At 47.9% G+C, this 18,142-nt stretch overlaps 1 protein-coding gene across 2 annotated transcripts in view; it reads right to left on the bottom strand.

The window, feature by feature from the left end:
• Nucleotides 1-639: 639 nt before the first annotated feature.
• Nucleotides 640-18,142, bottom strand: part of SH2D4B (SH2 domain containing 4B) — an 88,232-nt gene continuing 70,729 nt past the window's right edge. Inside the window, exons 7-8 of one of the 2 annotated variants that reach the window (XM_045437858.1) lie at nt 7,474-7,694; nt 640-2,727 (exon numbers count right to left, since the gene is read on the bottom strand). In XM_045437858.1, the coding sequence (XP_045293814.1) occupies nt 2,635-2,727; nt 7,474-7,694 (314 nt within the window). In that variant the 3' untranslated portion in view covers nt 640-2,634. The remainder of the gene's footprint in view (nt 2,728-7,473; nt 7,695-18,142) is intronic. The other variant, XM_045437859.1, reaches the window with a different exon arrangement.

The following is an 18,142-nucleotide window of genomic DNA, read 5'->3' as shown; positions in this document are numbered from 1 at the left end:
TCTTCCGATAAGTTGCCTAGTGTTTTTTACAACTTCTCTTTCTAGTTCCAGACTGTAAATTTTCTCTCTGCGGAATCTTGTAGCTGACTGACTGTTTTTCATTATATTTGCAGGGCTCGGGGAGGGGAAAAAAAAAAAAAAAGCCAATCCCTTTATTTGAGAATCCTGACATTTATTAGCATAATAAAACTCTCAAGATGAAATTGCAGTTTTCCAGACAGTAATTTCATTTGCAGGACAACTTACGAGGAATTTATTTTAAGGCCAGGTAAAACCTAAAATATATGAGATGTGCAGAAAGTGCAGGCCCCAAACAGAATGAAATAAATGTGTCAGGCATGGAAAACCCAGCTGTTGTCTCTCACATATTAATTAGGAGCGACAGAAACAACAGCTCAGGGGTTCAGGTTCTCAACCCTTGGTCTGCTTTCAGAGCTGCTGCTAGTTCTTGGAATAGGAAGCTTCCTCTAACACCTTGAAAATCAACACCATGTTCCCCTGACACATCGCTGCTGAGCCCAGAATAATTGTTGCTGTTAGTGGGGTTGTTATTAGCAATGCCTTCCATTTAGATGCTTTCCTACTGCTCATGTAACTGACCCTCCAAAAAAAACCAGTGACGGCCACACAAACTGGGGTTAACTGACTTGAACAAAGTCACATAGTTTGTAAGTAGCATGGCCAAAACTAAAATTCAGCTCGTCTGAGGCCACTCGACGTCTGACAGAAGAGAATCGAACCATAATCGGTAATAGTTTTAAAGCACTTCCGTATTCAGGAAGCCGGCTTCCTGCCTTCCCTTGGTTTTATTCATTCAGGGGCCCTGTGAGACGGCAGAAGGGCGCCAGGATGCAAAGCTGACATTATCGAACACATCTGTACGATGGGGCCTTCCCTGGCTTTCCCTAAGAGGCAGAGCCTGCGGCAAATGCCTCTGTGGTGTCATTCAGCTCAAGAGTGCCATCCTGGGGGGGAGCAGGAGAGCGAGGCGGGGAAGGAAGGGGGCCACACAGGAGGGGGTGGGCCTCATCCGGCCGCTCCTTGGTTCCATCAGGACTAGTTGCTCCGTCTTGCAGGACTGTTTTCCCAGAGGTCATAGGAAGAGCTGCCGGTCCAAACAGCGCCCCCAGAGGAGGAAGACAGAAGAACTAATCCTCAAGCTGCTGTCTCCCATTGATGCAAGCTTCACCGCATGGGGAGTTAACTGCCCTGCTCCTGCTGGTTTTCTGGTGTCTTCTGCGTCTGCAGCCATAGGGGATGAGAGGCCCAGAGCCCCACGTGGGGCCAGGTGGCGTTGGCTCATCTCAAATGAAGCTGATGGGCCCAGTGGCGAAAAACAGAGTCCACGCAGAACTGATTGCAGTGATGGTGACCAGGGCATAATAAGCAGCCAAGGATGCGAAGAGTAGAAGAGGCAAGAGAGGAAATGGAGCGTAAGAGATAACGTGACGGAAGAGACGCATGATGTGAGAGGTGACGTAAGATATGTGTGACGTGACCATCAAGTAACGTATGTCCGTCCACCGACAAGGCACAAAGTCCATCCATCCTCCCACTCCCACCAAATACGGGGCTTCTAGCATTACAACACTAGTAAGGTCCAGGTGGGGAGTTGAACGTAAGTCTGCTTGATGCCACTATAATATTCCCATCACAACATGCTGTCTCTACGCATATGTCCATAAACGTGAAGGCAGAGTGTGGGCAAAGACACTGCCCCTGAGAGTTATTCAGGGGTCACTGGAAGAATCCTGTTGATATGAAAAACATAGCCAGAGTAAGTGAACACAAGGATCAATGTCCATAGGACCGTAAAGGCAGAAGTAATCATTTGAATAACCTGCATAAAGAGGGGTAAATCCTAGAGAGCAAAGGCTTTTTTGGATTTATAATTCACCCCAGGTTTTGGGCACATTTACTGGGACTGCATGAAACCACTGCCTCAATATTGTAAAACCAGGGTCAAGATATGCTTCCAAGACCAAGCAGGGGTGGCAAATAAGGAAGGCAGGGCAGCATCCGTCACCTATTCTGGAAGCGGGGGTCTCAGAAGCCTTGGGTAATTCCAACGATAAAATCAATGAGGGCAATAACATACACCATTAAAGACGCAGCGTCTCTATTTTCCATATAAATTCTTTGCAACGTTTCTTCTATCCTCTCCATGACTTTATAAACAGGACAGGTAGGAAATAACTTACTAGAAATGACTGCTGATTAGTGTTGGAAAACTTTCAGAAGAACTGCATTCATTCAAACAAATATTTATTGAATGTCTACCATATGTTAAAATCAGAGTTCGGCACTGGAATTATTTTCGATTATTAAAACGTGGTCCGTGTGCTCTAGGAGCTCGATTTAGGGCAGATAGGCTTCTCTTCTGAAGTCATAACTAAACTCTTCGTGAAAGAGTTGCAGCAGCTATTTGCAATTTCTGTCCTGGGCATCGGGACAGGGACCGATAGCACATATGCCATATATTTCATATCCCTTGAGGCATACTAATCTACTTAATCCACTGGATGGTGGTGGATATTCCAGAAGGCCATAAGGAAGGATTTGAGCTGGGAAATTCTTAAGTTGAGTTCAAAAACTGGATGCCCAAAGAAGTCCAATTGGTAAGGGGGAAAAAAATCATTCAAACAACAGATGGTAGTCTGGCGGGCTGTCCCTCTGTCCACAGGGTTCCTGCAGCAGCTCTCCCCCTGAAACAGTGATAATTTCCTCCTAAAAGGGAAAACAAAAAGGAAAGAGCACTTATAATCAAGCAAGGGAAATAAACATCCGCCAGAGAGAGACCAGTTCAAGGTAGAAAGTCTATGAATATGTATCTGCCTTCTCCTCACTCAAATTTATAGAAATGACAGGGGAAAAAAATCTGCTTTTAAAAAGAAGTAAATCCATATTGGGAAAATGGAAAGAAATCCAACACGGGAAAATAAGAAGGAAGGCCATCCACAAAGCTAAATGTTAAAGAGTACTGAAAAACCAAAAGACCTACGGGATGAGATTGTCGGAGGAGATAACGTAGGGCAGGGGCTGGGGAACCCCAGACAGCAAAGGTCTTTGCCTTGGGCAGATCAGAAGTGAGGAGAGACCACCAAAGCTCCTACGCTCCCATGCCCAAAAGATGAGCTAGCTACTCACTATCAACTCCAACCCTTACAGCATGGAGAGAACAGATTTGGGAAATAGGGACTACATCCATTGATGGATAAACAGGAAATTTCAAGTTCAGACACCACCTCATAGCTCAAAATCTATAAATATTTGAGGAAAAATCACACCTATAAAAGAAAGATGCCAAACTCAACAACAGAATGGACATTGAAGAGAAGGTCAAGTTTATAAAACAAATGGAAGGAGCCTTTAAGGGATGGGTATTAATCTCCTCAGGAGAACATAAGAACATAAATCATCCATGAAATAAGAATGGGCTACACTTTTTTCAAAATTAAAGAACCTGGAAATGAAAAGAATGCCCATTTAAATAAAAATTTCCATAGAAGACCTGGAGGGCAGGATGGACATAACTAAAGAGCGATTCTGTTGCTGGAAGAATTGACACATCAGTAAGAAAGGAGATGTCTAAGTAGAAAATGGACAGAAGACAGGAACAGACAATCCCCAGCAGAAATCCAAGTGGCCAGTAAACATATGAAAAGATCCTCTGTGCCAGCAGGAATCAGAGAAATGCAAGCTAATCAACAAGGAGATACAGCATCTGCCCATCTAATGGGAAAAAATTAAAATGACTGATAATCCCCAGGGCTGGCAGCAGTGTGGGGAAACAGCCTCATCTCGCTTTGGCAGAAGCATGAATTGGCGCTATGTTTTTGGAGGGCAATCTGGCAGATCTTTTCAAATTAAAATGTGCATAATCTTCTATCCAGCAATCCCAGTACGAGGGATCCATCCAGAGAAATCCTTGCACATGCGCCCTAAGTGACATAGACACAGACAAGCAAATCTCTGCAGCCCCGTTTGTGATCGTGGGAGCCTGGAAGCTGACTAAGTGGCCATTGTGGAACACCATGGGGCACGTACAAGGATGTGGTGTGTCGACTGAACAGAAACGTTTCAGTAACAGCCAACGTCCTGATCACTTACAAATGTCAGGTATACTGTTTCGGCAATTTACACAGTGCTCTCTCAGTGAAACCTGCCAGTGACCCTAAGGAGGTGAGTGCTATTTTGAAACCCATTTTGGGGCGCCTGGGTGGCGCAGTCGGTTAAGCATCCGACTTCAGCCAGGTCACGATCTCGCGGTCTGTGAGTTCGAGCCCCGCGTCAGGCTCTGGGCTGATGGCTCAGAGCCTGGAGCCTGTTTCCGATTCTGTGTCTCCCTCTCTCTCTGCCCCTCCCCAGTTCATGCTCTGTCTCTCTCTGTCCCAAAAATAAATAAACGTTGAAAAAAAAAAAATTAAAAATAAATAAATAAATAAAAAGAAACCCATTTTACTGAGGAGGAAACTAAAGCATCAAATCATCAGTAGTTGCCTGCAATCACACACAGTAATGAAGTTGGGATTTAAAACTTAGCAACCTGCTTCCAGGGACCATGCTTTCAAAAAATATACCGTATGATATGTTGTGTTAAACAAAACAATCATATTGCTGAGCTATTAAGTAAAGAATTGTCCAGTTTATGTGAAAATTAACAAAACTATGTATTTCCTTATGGACATAAATTTCTATGTTAATACCCAAGAGATACTTGGATAGATACATGGCAAACTAATAATTCAAGGTGGAGGATGGAAGTGGGGATTTTAATATTTATTTTTGAGGGACAGAGACAAAGTGTGAGTGGGAGAGGGGCAGAGAGAGAGAAGCAGAATCCGAAGCAGGCTCCAAGCTCTGAACTGTCAGCACAGAGCCCCACGTGGGGTTTTTTTTTGTCAGTTTTTTTTTTTTTTTATTTTTTTTAACGTTTATTTATTTTTGAGAGACAGAGAGAGACACAGCATGAACAGGGGAGGGGCAGAGAGAGAGGGAGACACAGAATCTGAAACAGGCTCCAGGCTCTGAACGGTCAGCACAGAGCCCGACACGGGGCTCGAACTCACGGACTGTGAGATCATGACCTGAGCCAAAGTCGGGACGCTTAACCGACCGAGCCACCCAGGCGCCCCCCCACGTGGGGTTTAAACCCAGGAACCGTGAGATCATGACCTGAGCCAAAGTCAGCCACTTAACCAACTGAGCCACCCAGGGGAAGTGGGGATATTAAATGAACAAGGCACAGGGCGCCTGGGTGGCTCAGTCAGTTAAGCGTCAGACTTCACGTTAGGTCATATCTCATGGTTTGTCAGTTTGAGCCCCGCATCAAGCTCTGTGCTGACGGTGCGGGGCCTGCTTCAGATTCTCGCTCTCTCCCTCTCTCTCTCTCTCTCTCTCTCTCTCTGCCCCTCCCCTGCTTGCGCTCTCTCTCAAAATAAATAAATAAACTTAAAAAAATCTTTAAAGAACAAGGCTCTCACCTTGTACTGTATCTGATTTTTCTTAGAATGTAATCATAAATTAGTTGTGTAATTAAAATTTTAATTTACACACGCTGGCCATCAGATTGCCACACGGGCATAGATGAGCTCTCCCTCTTGTGAAAGAAACAAAATTGGATTGGCAGTCTCCAACCCCAGATTCGGAAGAGAATAAAGACCTTCAAAGATACTGGCTCAAGCCTTCCTGTGCAGGAACCATAGCATAGCATCTCCGAGAGACGGACCTTTTCCCTTTGCCTAAACACTTCCAGGGGCAAGAAGTTCATCGCTGCTCAAGGCACATTATATTTGATAGGGGAAACCAAGCAGTGTGGTACAGAGGGAAGAGGCACAAGCTTTAGAGGCAGACAGCCTGAGGATTAACTGCTGGACCTAGTGGTACCAGCCACGAAAACTTAGGGAAGCTACCCAAGCTCCCTGGCTTTGGTTTCCTGATCTGTGAAATATGCCTCCCTCACAGAGCTGCCATGAAGATTACGTGAGACCATGATGTACAGCAACAGGCACAATGCCGGATACAGAGAAGGTGCCAACATCCACACATGCCCTCGCTGTCTCTTTCCTAGAATTGTTAGAAGACTGTTCCCGACACAGGTAGAAATCTGTCTTCAACCTGGTGAGTCCGGTTTTCCAGCCGTACTCTCCAGCCAATGTCTAGGTATTTGTAAACGGGTGATTGTCTATGTGCTTGACTTATAAGGTCAAGTCAGGAGCTGTCCTCAGAGCCCTGGGAACATCCATGAAGAGAAAACAATACAAATCCAAGAGTCCCTGGGGCGCCTGGGTGGCGCAGTCGGTTAAGCGTCCGACTTCAGCCAGGTCACGATCTCGCGGTCTGTGAGTTCGAGCCCCGCGTCGGGCTCTGGGCTGATGGCTCAGAGCCTGGAGCCTGTTTCCGATTCTGTGTCTCCCTCTCTCTCTGCCCCTCCCCCATTCATGCTCTGTCTCTCTCTGTCCCAAAAAAAATAAATAAACATTGAAAAAAAAAATTTTAAAAAAATAAATAAATAAATCCAAGAGTCCCTATTACAGCAAAAACCCAGTGAGATGGTCAAGTAACCCTGAGAACCTTTCTGCAGGTGCAAAGCTCAGGGAGATGCTGAGCTCCCACCACTCTGTCTCTCGGAATCCCTCCCCCACCCTTCTGGGCCATCGAGTTCCATCTTAGGCTTTCTCCCAGCTACCAGTTACCACCGTGCCAACAGCCACATCAACACAAAAGTTGCTCCTGTCTAAATATATTGTTCGGAAGGCAACGTCTTTCCCAATGAGAGGTCTACAGCAGGAGACAAATAACAAGACAGGGTTCTGGAAAACAAGAACTTCCATACCGCTTCCCAGTTACAGAGCACTGTTATGTACACTGCCTCATCTAATGGTCACGGGATCTGAACTAAGTACTATTTACATCCATTTGCCTGGTTAGGAAACTCAGGTTCAGGGAGGGCTAAGGAGCCTACCCAAGGTCATACACATACCAAGTGGTAAAGCTGTAGTTGGAACAAGAGACATGGTAACTCTACTAGAAAAGCTTCTCAAACCACGGGGCTGACAGCTAGGCTTCAGCTAACCCTACAGAGCTGCCAGAGACCTGCCTAGAATGTTTTCAAGCAGGACATCCTAGGGATGAGTTGTAGGTGAGATGCAGGTTTGGACTGAAGGTGAGTCAACCAGCTCCTAAGTGTTGACAGTAGGAAGCCCTCAGCTACTCGAGGTGAGAAGACGCTAGGGACCAGGTGCCTGTATCAGTCAGGGGGTAAGCCAGAGAGAAAAACAGAAGGTCCCAGAGCCTGTCTAGACAACTGTACTCTCTTCCACCCCAATGTTCCATGTTCCTGTGATCCTACAGACCTTCGGGGGCTGCGTGCTCCCTCTCCACCTCCTCTCTTAGAACACCTACAACCTGGCTCTCCTTCAGCTCAAGTTTCTACCAGTCCCATCTCTCAACCAGCACCCCTACGAGGGATACCTTGTGGAAATCAATGAGATCAGTGAGCGTCGCATGGCGATTGGGGTCCACTCCCAGGAAGCTGTAAAAATCTCCAGAGGCATCCACAAGAAAGTGCTTGAACCCTTTCTGCAGGCGATAGGAGAGGGTATAACCCCAGATTTTCTCACTGACCCGGACCAAAAATGCTCCCTCTGTCATGTTCTCAAGGAGATCTTCTGCATCTTCTCGGCTAATAATTCCTGGTTTAAAAGAGGGGGGAAAAAAAGGCCATAGGTTCAGCAAACCTTCCCCTGCCACTCTCCTCCACTCATCCCTGCCCCTCATCCTCCTTCAAGGGTGTCAGGAAGGGAGGCTGCGGGGGGCTCAGGTACTTGCCTCATTCCACAGTGGGCTCATCTTGGCCCAGAACAAGCTGTCTGGGCAGAATTCCTACTAGAACCTGAGTTTAGCATTCTTTCCTCCAAATTAAGCCACACTAACTTGGATTAACTGGGTAAGCAAAGAATTAGCAATGAGCCAGGATTATGGCATCTATCAATTACAAATTAGAGTCCTGCTTTGATAACAACACTGGAGGGACTTACGATTACTACCCCAGTTACCTTTCCTGTACCCGTGAATGAGCGCCTGAACACAGCACGTCCTCTGAAGAAGAAAGAGGGCTTCCTCCATCCACCTGCGGACACCAGGCAAACAGCTCAAAGGACAAAATTTTCTACAGTCCTTCACAATGTGCTTTCACCACAGTATGAAAGGCGGTCTGGCCCTGGAGTCGAGTATTCGCCAGTGGCTATCTCCAGCAGGCTTTTAGGGAGCTGCGCTCATCTGGATAGAGCACAGGAAGCCATGCGTGCAGTGGGTCTGCCTCTGAGGGCAGGGCAGTGGGAAGAGGGCAGGAGCCAGAAAACCTAGATTACCTACTGACCCCTGCCTTCACCCGGGCTACGGGATGTTCAGCCAACCCCTCAACTTCTGCGGTGTCCTTCGACGTTTAAGTGATCATCTTAATCCATCCACTTCAAGGGCACCTCACAACTTTCAAGTCAAAGTTCGTGAAAGTCTTTCATAAATTGAGAACAACTGGGGACATGTTGGCTGCTGTTGTCCTCTCTTATTTCGGGGGAGAGGAGGAGCACACTGTCTTGTTCACACGCCCACCTGTTCACCCGCTGCATACATTCAGTGGGATCATTTACGGCAGTGACATAGCCACGGGGTAGAAGGCAGCTGGGCTGTTCATCCCTGTGACCCAGGGACTTGTGACTTGTCCCACGCTGCACCCTGGTACCTCTTTCAATATTGCACTTTCCTGTAGTGTTCCCCTCCCCCCCCCCCCCCCACACACACACCACCATCACTCTCCTACTTATAGGTCATCTGGCCAGACTTTCCTTGCACCCAAAGCAGAGGACATAGAGGCAATCACACTGTCACCTGTCCCCCTTTTAAAGACAGCCAACACAAATGGGGGCCACGTCTTTCCTCCTTGCCCATGACTTATCAAGAGGCAATCAAGTGAGGCACCCTCTCCCCAACCAGGCTATAGAAGTAGGAAATTAGGAAGAGAGAGAGGAAGGGAAGGAAGTAAGGAGCCCTTCTGCCACAGGACACCTGAAGAATCGCACACAAACCCCTCGTAGGCAGGAGGGTGCACCCTGGGGCTGTCCCCTACCCCCAGGGAGGGCATCAGTGCCTTCGGCCAGGGAAGCAGTGACAGCCAAAAGAGGGCCAAAATGGCCCACCTGGAATCTGTCACAAGACTCAGCACAGTCCCTCACCCACCTCCCTGCCCCAATATCAGAGGACCTAGACCCTAAAGGTAGCTGGGGTGGGGAAGAAAGTGAGACAGTGTAGAGCCGGCTCAGGAGGAAGAGGGACCAGCAAATGTCACCCCCAACCCCATTCCCCACACCTCAAGCTAAAGCCCAGCCCAGACTGGAAACTGGGAGAGGAGAGAAGTGTTACATGGGGTAGGAGACTGAACAATCAAACTTGAATAGGACTCGACTTTTTACCGCCCGAAAGTGACCAGTAAGACCAAAAGGACAATGTCATGTCTCTCTGCCATCTAAAACCTTTGAACAGCCCCTCTGAAATCCAGCAGAGTCCAGGCTCAGCAATGACAGGCACTGGGCTCCGGGACCCCATCTCACCCACCTCTCTAGGCTCATTCACTCACTCCCTCATGAGCCATTACTGGCTGCTGACCTCCAGCCCCCCCTGTGCAGAAGCCTCAGCCCCAGCCCAGTCCCCTTTGTCCCAGCAGACCCCAAATCCTCAATGAAGGATGTCTCTTCTCTCCTGGGAAGCACAGGCTGCTGATCACTTACACTCTGCCTTTGTGCAAGTTAGAAAAAGATGTCCCTCTGAGTGGTAGAATTTGAAAAGGGTGCCCGTCTGGACCCAAATGGCCAAGCTCTCGTTTCTGCATTTCAGTCCCTCCTGCCCACAACTAGCCCTCTTGGCAAGTTCGCTTTACTCGGTGCGCAATCTGCTCAACCCTGTCAGGAAATCACTTCTACACCAGGAGGCTGCACGGGATACCCACCTTCGAGCTTTCATAATGCCCTGCCCAGAGGCTACAGTACACTAGGAAACAGGCTGTGAACGGCTCAAGGATAGAGCCTGTGGCAACCGTGGGACCCTCAGGACGGACTCCGCTGCAAACGGTGTCTGGACTGACAGCCTCCAGCTGCTGCTCAGGACGCACCGCTGAAGCATATTCTCCCCAGGCTGCTTCTGGCACAGAGGGTACAAGACCGAGTGCCCTTGGGGCATCTGGGTGGCTCAGTCAGTTAAGCGTCCAACTCCTAGTTTCAGCCCAGGTCATGATCCCACAGTTCGTGAGTTCGAGCCCTGCACTGGGCTCTCTGCTGTCAGCGCAGAGCCCGCTTCAGGTCCTCTGTCCCTCTCTCTCTCTGCCCCTCCCCTGCTCTCTCTTTCTCTCTCAAAAGTAAAATCAACATCAAAAAAAAAAAAAGACTGGGCACCCTTGCCTCAGAGCACAGAGGTTTCTATGACCACCCAGTGCAGGACTTCTGAGGGAGCAGTCCTTGCTCTGGGGTTTCCCATCAGCCCGAGCAAGACTTGCCCTGAGCTGCACTCCAGTAGCAGGCTCCTCCCCCAACCGCCCCTCCTTCCCTCGCTCCCTCCCTCCCTCCCTGCACCACTGTCTGAAGACTCCCCACCTTCTCCTGCTCCCTCTCCCCTTTATCCTTCATGGGCATTTCTTCCAGTAAATCCCGAGCACTTCTGCTTCCCAGAAGCCCCACACTGACACAGAAGCTGATGTCTGTGCCCCAAGGACCTGGAATGCTGGGGGGCTTGTCCGAAGCAGTAATCCAGAGCGTGGACTAAAACCACAGCTCAGGGACTTGTTCAACAGGTGGCCTTGGGCAGGTTACTTAAGCTTCTGAAACCCAGGGCGGCGTCCTCATCTATTAAGCAGTCGCACTAATACTATCTACGTCATAAGGTTGCTCGAGGCTACGTTAAATTAATGTGTGAACGTGCTTACCACAGTGCCTGAGAACACAATGGCCATCTAATTTTTTTTTTTTTTATAAAAAAAGAATACATGCAAGCAGGGGAGGGGCAGAGGGAGAGGCAGAGAAAATCCCAAGCAGGCTCCATGCTCCGTGTAGAGCACAACGCGGGGCTCGATCTCACACCGAACGGGCTGAGCCGAAATGAAGAGTCAGACACTCAACCACTTAACCGCCTGAGCCACCAGGCACCTCCGCAATGGCTGTCTAATACACGTAACTAGTTTGTCCTGGCCACACCAAGGGTGCTGCTCGTGTGCCAAGACTGGATGTCACCTTGTGCTGGTAGCAGCCTTGGTCATCGTGCTGCCAGGCTGTGCTGCCCAAGCACCCAATCCCCCCAGACTGAGGCTGCTGAGGAGGACTCCTTCTGGTGGGGACTGCTCGGGTCCCTGGGCCCCAGCCTGCACTGCCATCACCACCTCCCCCCCTCCCCCCGCAGACTCTTCCGGGTGTCTGGAATAGTAAACATGTGTGAGATCTGCCCCGCTCTTGGATACTTAACCTAGAAATCAAAATTGTAACTGGGCCCAAGACCAAAAGGAGTACAGCTTCATCGTTTAGGACGGCACTGGCCATCTCACAGCAAACCTGACCCCCAAGGGAATTAGTGGCTGGGAGCCCCGAGGGACACTTACAAGGAGAAGCTGTCACATTTTCCTGCCCCATTCACCCTGCCCTCCCCATCTCCCTCTCTCTCTCCCTGGATGGCCTCTAAGCCAAGTGTACTGAGCCTAAGTACTAACCATACCCCAACCCATCCACCTCTGCCCCTTCTAAACACTCCACAACCTCTTGGCTGAGGGAGAAGGGAGAGCTTCACCTCACCCCTTCTGACTGGGGAGCGAGCACAGTGTTCCCCAGGGATCACGGGAACTTTCTGCCTCAGCCAGTGACCAGGGCTGGCTGAGGGGCATGGCCGAGGCCCCACAGCACCTGTTCTGGAATGGTCACTGGAGACTGCAACTGTAGATCCCTTCTGAGCCAATTCTCACCCACCAACGATGGGAAATGTAGTGTTTCCTATAATTTCTCTCCTTCCTCCCTTTAATAAGTATGTATTAAGCACTCTCTAGGAGCCAAGCCCCATGCTCAGCACCTGGGAGTCAGCACTGAATGAGAAACAGTTCCTGCCTCCCAGAAGTTTTGACTCTGGACAGAAGTAGAGATTGGCAGAATTTTTCTATTTTATTGTTTGTTTTGTTTTTTTTTTTTTTTTTTTTTTTAAAGAAAAGGCTCACCGTAACCAGTGGTGATCAAGGCCACAGGTGCTATGGGAGCACCCAGGGGAAGCACCCCACCCAGCTCTGGTGCCAGGGGCAGAAGTGACAGTTAGACTAAGACCAGAAGGGTTAAAACAGAGGGGTGAGGCAAGTATCTGTTTTGCAAAAGGGATTAGCACATGAGTCTTCATGGCAGGAGGGGAGGCCAAAGTGGCAGGAGGGGAGGCCAACGTAGGAGATGGGTGGTGACAACATACACAGAGGTCGGCAGGGGCCAAGCTCCCATGCGCTCCCCAGACCATTAGAAGGATTCTGGACCTAATTCTGAGGGCAATGAGAAACAACTGGTGTTCCCTAAGCAGAAGAAGAATATGAGAATGTTCAAGGATAAAAAAATGGCCTCAGGGGGTATGAATTATAGGCACACAAGCTAGCGATCTCAATGCAATGAGGGCTCCTTCATCTAAGCATTGCTTCATAGCTACATTTCCATAGCTACAGCACTGGAATCTAGCTCCCAGACCACTAGTCTGCCAGAAATGGCTTCTATATTGAAGCAGGGGGGCGAAAGGACACATCAGGGGTTACATGAAAAGCCTCATGTCACAGCCAGCATGGGACACCATCTGGGGCCTCAGTGGGCCTCATCTCCTTCAGTCTTCCTACCATCCCAATTATCATCACTTCATAACTGAGGACACTGAGGGTCAGCAAGAAAAGGGACTTCCCCACGGCCACAGAGCTATTAAATGGCGGAGTCAGAATTTGAACTCAGGTCCTCAGACTCCAAGTCTAGTACTCTTTGCTCTACACCATGTTATCTCATGCAGAGGACAGTAAGGGCTGAGAAAGGTGCAAGAAGGAGGAGACTAATGTGGCCTGCAGAAAAGTCAGGGCAGGCCTCAAAGAGGCAACGAAGGGGGATGAGAAGCAGGCCTTGGGGGCTGGGTAGATTCCGTGGCCATAAGCCGAGGTGGTGAGGTAAAAGGGGAGAAGGAGGGATAAAATGAGTGAAGAGTCACAGCGAAGACTAAGAAGAACGAGGCCATGGCACATTTATAAAAACGCAACCTAAGAGAAGCCTAATTTAAGTCTCAGGACAGGAAGAGACACAGCAGATGGACGGAAAGATCTAGCACGTGTATGATCTGGATCCCAGAGAAGACCGGTGAGGAGAATGGAGAGGAGGCAATATTTAAGAGTGATTCATCACAGACACATCACAGGGAAACTGCACAAAGCCACTTAACGTCTCATTTCGTCAACCAGAGAAAAAGGCTGATTGTCTACAAAGAATGAACAATTAGACTGTTGGTTAACTCCTCAGTTGCAACAGTAGAAGCCAGAGGACAATGGGATAATATTTTCAGTGCGCTGAGAAAAAAAAATAACAGTGTTTAATGAAACCATCTTTCAAGGAGGACAAAATAAAGGCATCTTCAGAAAAAAAAAAAAAAAAAAAAGTTGAGAAAATTGACAATTAGGGATATTCTAAAGGACGTACTTCAGGTAGAAGAAATTGGATCCTGGATAGACCATCTGAGAGAGGCTAGAAGGCATGATGAGGACAGATATCACAGGTAAGTTAACAGTATATGTTGACTTACAAAATAATAGTAATAATGGATAGTGGAGGGTTTAAAAAAAGATAGAACTGTAATGTTGCCAACATCTGATCAGTTGAGAGTAGAAATGCTAGACTTCAAAAAATCTATGTGTTTAGGGGGTACCTGGCTGGCTCAGTCGGAAGAGCACGTGATCTTGGGGTCGTGAGTTCAAACTCCATGTTGAGTATACAGATTACCTAAATAAATAAAACTTCAAAAAATAATAAAAAACAAAAATAGGGGCAGCTGGGTGGCTCAGTCAGTTAAGCTTCCAACTCTTGATTTCGGCTCAGGTCATGATCGCACGATTCATGATCGAGCCCCGAGTTGGGCTCTGCGCTGACAGCACGGAACCGACTTGGGATTCTCTGTCTCTCCCTCTCTCTCCGCCCCTCCCCCACTCACGCCCTCTCTCGTGTGCCCACTGTCTCTCAAAATAGATAAACAAACATTAAAAATAAATAAAAATTCTGTGTGTTTAGGAAGAGGGTAACGATATACATCAACTTTAGGATACGTGAAATATGAATGTTAAATCCTCTAAACCAACCACTGAAAGATGAGCACTGAGAGCGGTATAACCTCCAAACAACGGAGATGGAAAAATGCAATGAGAGAAGTTTTTTTCAATGAAGCGTGAAACAAGCTAATAACTAAAAAATAACGCCACTATAGTTCCGTTTATATTAAATGGAAAAGCTCACAAAGCTAAACACTACAGTGTTTGGAGATTAACATTGAAATAAGAAATGAAGCAAAGAGCTGATGGAGAAAATATTCAGGCGACAGATCACATCTGGTGGAAGGAGCAGGGGCTGCCCTGGGGACGAGCACACAGGTGCTTCCAGGATTGGTCGTGTCCCCGCTGCTGAAGCTCCCTTCATGCCCTTCACATCTGTACGTGCACACACCACGTACATTCAACATTGAATATTTTAAGTATTTAAATATCATTGCTCTGTACCTCCCCACACATTATGCTATGACATTCATTCAAAGTCGGTCAATGTCCTTTGAGGGATGGGGAGGTTATCACCTAGGAAAAAAAGGATCGCTAATGAGCTTTAAATGTCAGTGTTGGCTGTTTTGAGTCTCTAGAGCATGGTTCTCAACCCTGGCCCACTCTGACTGAGTCTTGTGTCAGTCACTTTGGGAACAACAAGCATCAGTCATGTTTACAATCTTCTCAGGTAATTCCAACTGGCAGCCAGGTTTGAGACTCGCCGAGCTAGAGTGTAAACAGTCTTGCAAGCCAGGATTGGCAAAAAGGTAAAAAGTGATTTTTACATTCTAGAAACTTCCTCTGTATTTAAAGTAATACTTGGAGGTCTGAACACAATTTAACTGACCTACTCTAGAGAGGACATGGGATAGGTCCTATGAGAAGTCTCTGCCAGATGGGAAAGAGCTTTCCTGGGCTGGGGTGGGACAGAGGGGATGAAGGACTAAAGGGAGGGGCCCCACTCATGTTCCTGCACCCCACAGATATTGAGAAAGTAGAATATCCCCCCGTACCCCAATTTTGCCCACATAATAGAGCCACAATTAGGGCAGAATGATGTATTTGGAGACAGAAGAGCCTGATGATGATGTCTGCCAGCCTCCCCAAGTTCCTGTGAATCGTGGAGGGGACCAAGGACCTCTACCGCGTTCTGGTGTGGGATCTGGAACATGGGGCTAGAGCAACTCTCACATTTGGCTGCTGGCAGTAGGGGCTGGATCAGCCTTCTGGAGAGCCACTGGTACCCCTAGTCAAATTAACTGCATGTATACCCTCTGGCCCAACAATTCCATTACTGAGATATATTCTAAAGAAATCGTCACACAGGTCCATAAGCATCTGGCGCCAGAGACGTAATTGGTTCTTAGACTGATCTGTGGTGCTGGTAAGTTGGGGGCAATCAGGGTGTCCATGACTCAGAGTGGATGAGCAAAACCACGCAGATTCACCCTGAGGAATACTGTGCAGCAATTAGAAATAACAGGCCAGAGACAGGAACAGCATGGCTCTCATAACAGATGCTCGGTGAGACAGAGTGAGGAACAAGAATGATTTACCTCAGCTTTCAGGTAAATGTACTTAAGCACAGGGTAGGACAAGGTAGAATCTGTGATGGCAGCAACATCATTTTCCAATCCGTCCAAATCCCCAAATAAGAAGAAGCAGGACAAGTAAAGACGAAACCAAAAGTCCATGGGCTATGTTTACAACAGAACTAGGTAGCAAGGTGGTCCCATGAACCCCACATACAAACAGTGGTGGGAACAAATAATCAACACAAGACCTTCACGATACCAGGTGTTTCCACAGAAAGAAGAGAGAAGCAAGAGTGACCAATGGACCCGAGAGCAGTCAACAGGAACTCACTGGAAAGCAGGAGGCTCACTTAAGAACAGCAGCCAAAACTTGGGAAGGATTTGCCTTCTGCAATCCTGGGGAAGTGCAAGAGGCCCATGGTGACACCCTCCAGAGCCACCTTCGACCAGTGGGAGTGGCATAAAAATTGAGCCGAGTAGGACAAAAGAAAAGAAAGAAGGAGAAAGTCCAGACCCACGTCGGGGGGAGGGGAACAGAGCCGAGCTACTCCGGAGAGGCAAGCTGCCCTGTTTGTGAGCACTTCACAAAAAAAATAGAACAGGAGGCTCTGGAAAGTCCAAAACAACTCTCCAGGCTCTTGTTTCACTTGAAATGTTCAGGCAAACTAATTTCACATAAAAACTAGCCACAGAAAAGCACCAAGGTCAACGCTACCATGAGAAAAAAAGAAAATAAAGAGCAGAGTAACCCCCCTCGGGTGATATATATATATACAATATATATACAAGAACCGTTTGAACAGATACACAGTATTATCAGAGAGGCTGCTTATTGAGGAGGAATGGGAATGTGAGTGAAAAATAAAGGAGAGTAAGAAAATAAAACAGTAAGGGACAGCCTTGTTCCTTTCCATAATGATCATAAACTGTGAGGACAAGAGAGGGAAGAGGGAGCCAGTGAAATGAACCTTTAGGACTTAGGGTTTTTTGAAAAAATAATCGTCATTAAGAGTGCAGCCCAGGGGCGCCTGGGTGGCTCAGTCCATTAAGCATCAGACTTCAGCTCAGGTCATGATCTCCGGGTTGGTGAGCTCCAGCCCAGAGTCAGGCTGTGCACTGACAGTGCAGAGTCGGCTTGGGATTGCCTCTCTCTCCCTCTCTCTCTGCCCCTCCCCCACTTGCACACGCACGCTTGCTCTCTCTCTCTCTCCCTCCCTCCGTCTCTCAAAATAAATCAACTTAAAAAAGAAAAAAGAGCAGAGCCCAGAAAAGAGGCAAGGTGACCCCCAAACTTAGGCTTTGGGGTGGACGGTCTTCACTAACAGCTAATTGATGTCAGTTGTTAAAATTCAGAAGCCCCAGCAAGAGTCAAGGTACAGGCAAGTCAAGTTTAGGGGATAATCAGCGCGGGGAAGGGGACCCCTAAAAGCAGAGAACGAAATCCAGAGATGAGCAACCAACCACGGCCTTTCTTTGGCTTCCTCCCAAGCCACAAGCTGCCCTTACACTCAGACACTACCTGGGGGAAAGGAGTGATGTTGGAGAGACCCCGTGAGAAGGGAGAAGCAGAACTTTGAGTTTAAAATTAAGGTTGAATAGTTGCTAGAAAGTAACCGAGGTAAACTGAAAGAGACTCTTAAACCAGAGGGACCAGAAATTTTAAGGGTTTTTTTTTTTCAGGCATTAGCAGAATAGAGGTCCTGACGAGGTAAGATCATTTCTAAAAAGAAGTAGGGGGGGGCGCCTGGGTGGCGCAGTCGGTTAAGCGTCCGACTTCAGCCAGGTCACGATCTCGCGGTCCGTGAGTTCGAGCCCCGCGTCGGGCTCTGGGCTGATGGCTCGGAGCCTGGAGCCTGTTTCCGATTCTGTGTCTCCCTCTCTCTCTGCCCCTCCCCCGTTCATGCTCTGTCTCTCTCTGTCCCAAAAATAAATAAACGTTGAAAAAAAAAATTTAAAAAAAAAAAAAAAAAAAAAAAAAAGAAGTAGGGGCACCTGGGTGGCTCAGTCTGTTGGGCGTCAGACAGCGGCTCAGGTCATGATCTCGCAGGTTGGTGAGTTTGAGCCCCGCATCCGGCTCTCTGCTGACAGCTCAGAGCCTGGAGCCTGCTTTGGATTCTGTGTCTCTCCCTCTCTCTGCCCCTCCCCTGCTTGCACTCTGCCTCTCTATCTCCCAAAAATAAATAAACATTAAAAAAAACTTTTTTTTAAAGAAGTAAACAAGAAGTTACACTTGTAGGTCTTTCCAGCAACAATTAAAAAGCTTGGTGGAGAGGTA

Source organism: Leopardus geoffroyi, chromosome D2 (genome assembly GCF_018350155.1).
Source record: "Leopardus geoffroyi isolate Oge1 chromosome D2, O.geoffroyi_Oge1_pat1.0, whole genome shotgun sequence".
In the NCBI taxonomy this organism is placed as follows: Eukaryota; Metazoa; Chordata; class Mammalia; order Carnivora; family Felidae; genus Leopardus; species Leopardus geoffroyi.
Note: the sequence above shows the minus strand (reverse complement) of the source record. Positions and strands in the feature narration are given on the sequence as shown.